Source organism: Prinia subflava, chromosome 16 (genome assembly GCF_021018805.1).
Source record: "Prinia subflava isolate CZ2003 ecotype Zambia chromosome 16, Cam_Psub_1.2, whole genome shotgun sequence".
NCBI classification, from domain to species: domain Eukaryota; kingdom Metazoa; phylum Chordata; class Aves; order Passeriformes; family Cisticolidae; genus Prinia; species Prinia subflava.
The window spans coordinates 10316661-10322660 of NC_086262.1; the positions used below are offsets into that span (position 1 = coordinate 10316661).

Sequence of the window (6000 nt, forward strand, 5' to 3'; positions counted from 1 at the left end):
CACCACGGAGGTCCCCTCCACCAGGCTGTCACACTGGGGAGGTGACAGGACACCAGACAGGTCCAGCCCAGCCTCATCCCACTGTTCATCACTGGGGGGACTCTGGGGGCTGCTCTCCTCTCCTGCCTGAGCACCACAGGCTGAGCTCTGCTCTCCTGGCTGGCCCCTAACACCACAGAGCTTCAGCCTGGCCAAAGACTCAGCCAGGCTCAGTGCCCTGCATGGGCAATCCAGCACCTCTGCAGCAGCTTCATATCCCTGTACTGACTTAAAAGTGCCTGCTAACCATAAATTTCCAAAGCCTGTGGAGCTTCTTTGTGAGCTACGTAGGAATCATCACCAGAAAATGTTAATCTACAGTTTCTGAGAGGTTTGAAACACTCTGATCTAAAAACCTGACAGATGCCCAATAGCATTTAGCAGTCTTCAAAACTTTAACAGCTCTACAAAGATCAATGAAGACCAAACTATTAGTTTTTGTCTAAGCACAATGAAAAATCATTTTACTTTAACTGGCCTAATTTTCTGTTTAGAATCAACACCCCAAATCACAGTATAAATGCATTATACCCAATAGTTTTATTCCTTGAGTCAGGCAGACACAGTAAGGAAAACACGTCAGTGGAACGGCATAGTTATAAAAATCTCAGTTTCTGAATTTATCTTTCAGTACATAAAAAGACATTTAAAAAATTGTGACTGAAGGGATCCACATACTGAACTGGGTTTGAGAGGATTTCAGAGAAATGCATTATCATTAAAACATATGGGAGGCAGCATAATGGGAAAGGATTATTTTTCTTTTAATAGCAATATTATTTTCCTATTTCGTTGATTTATTTCAGTGCCTACATCAACATGGAGACATTAGCTTAGGAAAACACAGAACTGGCATACAGCAGATCCCTAAAAGGGTATTCAAAGGAGACCTCAGGGGGAAAGAAGACTTTGGGAACTAGTGAGAAGAAAAGTCTTTGCTGACAGTAATGGAAACGACATAAAATAACACAAATATGACAATACCATTTGCTTTCAAAGGCAAATATTGTATTTCTCAAACAGATACCACAGACAACTTTCACTCAAATGTAAAACCACAGGTGTTTAAATATTTTTAAAAAAAGTTAACATTCCAGAGGGTTTTTTTCTATTCAAACTCAAAAACACATTGCAAATTCAGAACCAGAGTATCATGCCTAACTGCAAGCCTTATGCAATTTCTCCATAAAATAGAAGAGCCATCATTTTACTACCACCACAGTAAAAGAAAAGCAGGATTCTGAAATATTTTATTGCCACATGTGAATGTTTCAGGTTAAACCTCCCTTGCCCCCAGCTGCTCCTGCTCATGTGCAATGACAGGAGCACATGATACCACTGAACATCCTGGGTGTGCAAGTTAACAGGATATTTGAGTCTGGGCAGCCTTGGGAGCAGAGTCAGAGGTGAAGTGAGCACCAACAACACGGATCCTCACCGACTATGAAAATGGAAAATGCAGTAATATTAAAAACCAGGAGGAACTCTGCCATAATGAAAGTCACCAAGTGTAAAATTTGAGGACCAATCTGCCCAACACAGATCTGAGTTGAAATGCAGGGCAAAAGCACAGCAACAAGTACAGACTGAGCCCACAGTGCTCGCCCACCAAGGTCATTTCTGAACACCTCCTCCCAGGACTTGCTCCAAGCAGCCAAAGCAGCCCCAGAGCAGCCCCACACACCGTGCCCTTTTGAACCAGAAAGCAGGCGAATATTTCCAGTTTTTCCTGCCAGGAGTCAAACCTCACATCATTACTGCCCACAACCAGTTCAGGACAGCCTTATTCCCGAAAACTAGAAATGAAAGCAGCAATTTGGGTAATCATTCCTCACTTCCAGAGGCAGAGAACATGCTGATGGGGATAGTCTTTCATGCCCTAAAAACAGATGGTCTGAAAAAAACACGATAAGATAAAACAGTCCAGGTATTTTCCCAGCAGCTTTTTCACTACTGTATCCCCAGAAAAAGGCCTCCAGTCAAAATAAGACCATTGCTGGTAGCCATCAAAAAAAAAGTAACAAGCAACTGTGCCAAGGATGATCCCAGCCCGAGGTATCAAAACAGCTCTGTTCCACTTCCTCAAACACAGGCTCATTTATACAAATAAAGGGGGGAAAAAAAAAAGGAAATCGCATTCCATGAGCTGGCACCTAGCATGACAAACTAAGATTTCAAGGCACTTGAAATTAATTAATATTTGGATTGATATTCAGAGGTGACTGTTCATACCATTAAGGGAAGAAGAAGCCCTACAATGAGAAATGTGGCAGGATTAAAGGTTTTGCACATTAAATACACAAACAATTGCAACCCTTGAGTCACAGAAGGGTAGAAAGCTGCCCTTTGTAGCTCGGAAAACAACTCCTACAGGCTGCTGCAAATATTTTCCTTCAACAGAAGAAAAATTTCCAGAATTTGGGGGTTGACTCCAGCTTAATTTTCTAATGTATCATATTTAAATAAAACCCCTGTCAAGCCCTGACATTTAGTCCTACCAGCAGGTCAAGCCCCCTCTCTGTTCCCCCACCCCCTGCAAGGTCACCAGCACAAAAGGAAGCACTCAGCATATCCTGTTCTTAAAAAAATATTGTACAAAACTTACACCAGTTTAATGTTTAGTTTGAAGAAGCACAAGGAGCTTCTGGTGTGCAAAAGGCACCTGCCAGAGGGGAGTAATGAGGGCAGAGCCAAAACACTGAACATCTCTCTGGCATCCACCTGCGCAGCAAGAATATCTTTTATGGGTTCAGTGGGTCGACTCGGTAAACACTTTTCACGCAGGTTTTCGGGCAAAATAGCTGCCTGGCAGGAAATAAAGTCTCTACCGTGCGAGGGAGCCGCGGGATCCCTGCGCTGCCCTACCAGCGCACGGCGCCCGGCTCCCACACACGCCGGCAGCGAAACCGAGCCCCAAAGGACGCGCGGACCTTTCGGGTTTTCACTCGTGACTCAAAGAGGCAGCGAATATCAGCGAGGCTGCCTCGGGGGGAATGCCGGAGTCGGCTGCCCGAGGCTCCAGGTGCAGGCACGGCACACACACAAGCCCAGCACATCGTGCCGGCGGGGCAGCCACCCACCCCCCTGTCCGGCACCCTTTCCCCTTGCCCCGCACCTTCATTTTAGCGAACACCTCCCGACCTGCCCCCTCCCGTCCCTAATTACACACGAAACACACCCCACGGACCCCTCGGCTGCCTGGGCGCGGGCAGAGGGGCGAAGCCGCCTGTCATCATGACACTGCAACATCGCGATCGGCACGGCGGTTCCACCGCGGGAGGCGTTCATTCCTGCCGGGGCGGGCAGCGCGGTCCCCGCGCCCGCATTCCTGCGCACGGCCCCGGGGAAGGGCATCCCCATCCCGCAGCGCTCCGGGCGGACACAAAGGCTGGCGGCGGTACCCACCTCTCCTCCTCCATGGTGCGGGGCGGCGGCGGGGCCGGCTCAGCGCCCCGGGCCCGGCATGGCTGCGAGCGGCCGCCCCCGCCGCGGGCCGCTTCCTGCGGGAGCGGAGCGCTGCGTGCCGGGCGCGCCCCGCCGCACCGACTGCCGCCGCCGCCGCGCAGCCCCCTCCCCTCCCCGGCGGGGCTTGCGAGCGTCTCCGGGCAACGGCAGCGCCGCCCCAGAGCGCCCTCGCACCCCGGCACAGCCCCGCCGGCACCGCCCCGCACCGCCCTCCGCACCCCGGCCCCGCCGGCACCGCCCCGCACCGCCCTCCGCACCCCGGCCCCGCCGGCACCGCCCCGCACCGCCCTCCGCACCCCGGCCCCGCCGGCACCGCCCCGCACCGCCCTCCGCACCCCGGCACAGCCCCGCCGGCACCGCCCCGCACCGCCCTCCGCACCCCGGCCCCGCCGCGAAATAGGTCAGGGCAGCCCCGGGGCGGGAGCGGGACCCGCGGCACCGGGACGGGCAGCGCCGGGCCCGGCCCTCGGCCCCTGCCCGGGGCTGTCCCTCCGTGTGGCCCTGAACTGCTTCAATCCCTGCGATCTACGGAGCGGACTAAAGTTTAGTGGCCGAACATCCTCAGTGCCGAGGTGGAGCCCGCGCACGCAGGAGAGGAGCGGTGATGGTGAGGAAGGAGAGGGTCCCAGCCTTCCCAAGTCTCCCCACTCCCAGCGCAGAATGAGGGATCTTGCCTCCAGTTCCCCAATTTATCAAAACCTTCCTGTCCTTTGTGCAATCTATCAGGCCAAATACACCCTGCACAGGCAATATGGGTCCTTCTCAACTGCAGGTGCTGTTTAGCCTAAAGCACTGAACTAAATTACATTTGTCATTTTTATTCCAATTGATACAAATGCACAGAACTCTAGATATATCTTTTTTCTCCCCTCAATTTATTGACAGGTTTTTTCAGTTAAAATTCTCAACACTTTTGTTGTATTCTGCACCAGTGAGGCCTTAGGTGTTAATTAAAGACAAGAAACATTTGATAAGTAATGAAGAAACCTTCTTCATTACTCATCCATTCACAAAATGTTCTTGTGCAAAAGGAAGAGATAACTAGAAGTATCAAGAGATTTCTCTTGGAAGACAGAATTTCATCTCTTTTGTAAATAAAATTAACTTATTTTTATATGTTTCTCCTCAAGCCATGTCCTCAGCCCAAGTTTCATACATCTTTTTAAAACCAATGATGATTGAACAGATGCTATTGTACCTTCCACGGGAGGGGTTCAAAAGCTTCTTGAGAATCTTAACTAATCACCCTAATTCTTCAGATAAGAAAACTTAACACACCTGAAACTTAAAGGACTTTTATCAAAGACACATGGGGATTGAGAGTCCTGCTATTTAAACACAGTTTGGCAGCCTACCCATGAACAGAAAAAATACAGATAAAGCTGTGAAGTCAAACCTCACACAGAATTCAGGCAAAATTCCTTCATTTTCCCTAGAGAATCCTGTTAAACTATCAGCTTAAAACATCCAGATCCTCAAGTACTTTCTTCATGTCCAGTCTTACACTGTGGATGCACAAAATGCAAAACTGCAAGACACAAGCACAAACCAGAGAAAAAGGAACTATATGAAAACAGTAGAATTTACCTTGGAAATGAGGGCTAGAGCCAGTTTCCACTGAGGAAATCCCTCAATAACCATAAGAATTCCAGATACAAGAGCAAGTCCTGAAACCGCTGCGAAGTGCTTGTGTATTTTTATTAACACAAAGTTTTTCAATAGCAAAATATTAGGCTTTCACCTTAAAAATTTACATTTACTTCCAGTAAGCCTGGGAACTAAGCACCTAAATTGAACCAAACCAGCAATACCTTCTTATATGCTTTGCCCCACAGGCTTATTACCACTGGATTCTACAAATCCTGAAAAGAACAGTGACAGATGAGCAAACCAGTGAATAGTCCTTGCTGGAGTGGGACAAAAGCGTGTTCCAGTAATCAGGGATTATTTTTACAGCAGCCTTGTAAAATAATCATGACTTGGTAACAACCCCAAGACAAAAACTTCTCGTTTGTTTTTAAGTGCAAAGACTGGTATCTTGAAAAAGCCTTCAGCTAAAAGGAATTAGTGACACCTGATGGGTGGAATTTTTCCAGCCACTTTCAAAAAGTCTCAAGTAGTTGAAAATTACTCCTGCATCTAATATACCTTTGATCACTGACAACCATATAACCAATTCTCAGAGCTGAAAGAACAAACACCTGTTTCAAACATCCCAAAACACCTGTTCCAGCCAGTCCCACCATTCCTCAGCCCACCAAAACCTTTCCAGATTCCCATGACAATCTTCAGATCTACAGTGAAAGACCAAACAAGGAGTCACAGGGAAATGGGAGAGAAAAGCATTGCCAGTGTCTCCACAGCAGCAAGGAATTTCTTCAGTAAAAGTGGCCTGAAGGGAGGGAATAAACACAATCCCTCCTACAGCAGCTCACAGGAATCCAAGTTCTCGCCAGGCTCAAAAGGATGCTCTGGGAGATGTCCCAGGTAAGGACC

The 6000-nt window shown here is 48.6% G+C and overlaps 1 protein-coding gene across 2 annotated transcripts in view; it reads right to left on the reverse strand.

The window, feature by feature from the left end:
* Window positions 1-3703, reverse strand: part of KLHL3 (kelch like family member 3) — a 43394-nt gene extending 39691 nt beyond the window's left edge. The window contains exon 1 of one of the 2 annotated variants that reach the window (XR_010082431.1): window positions 3227-3407. Coding sequence is in view for 1 of the 2 variants with exons in the window: in XM_063413276.1 (XP_063269346.1) it covers window positions 3445-3458 (14 nt within the window). In the remaining variant the exon portion in view is untranslated. Of the gene's footprint in view, window positions 1-3226; window positions 3408-3444 lie in introns of those variants that run through there. The other variant, XM_063413276.1, reaches the window with a different exon arrangement.
* Window positions 3704-6000: the final 2297 nt, after the last annotated feature.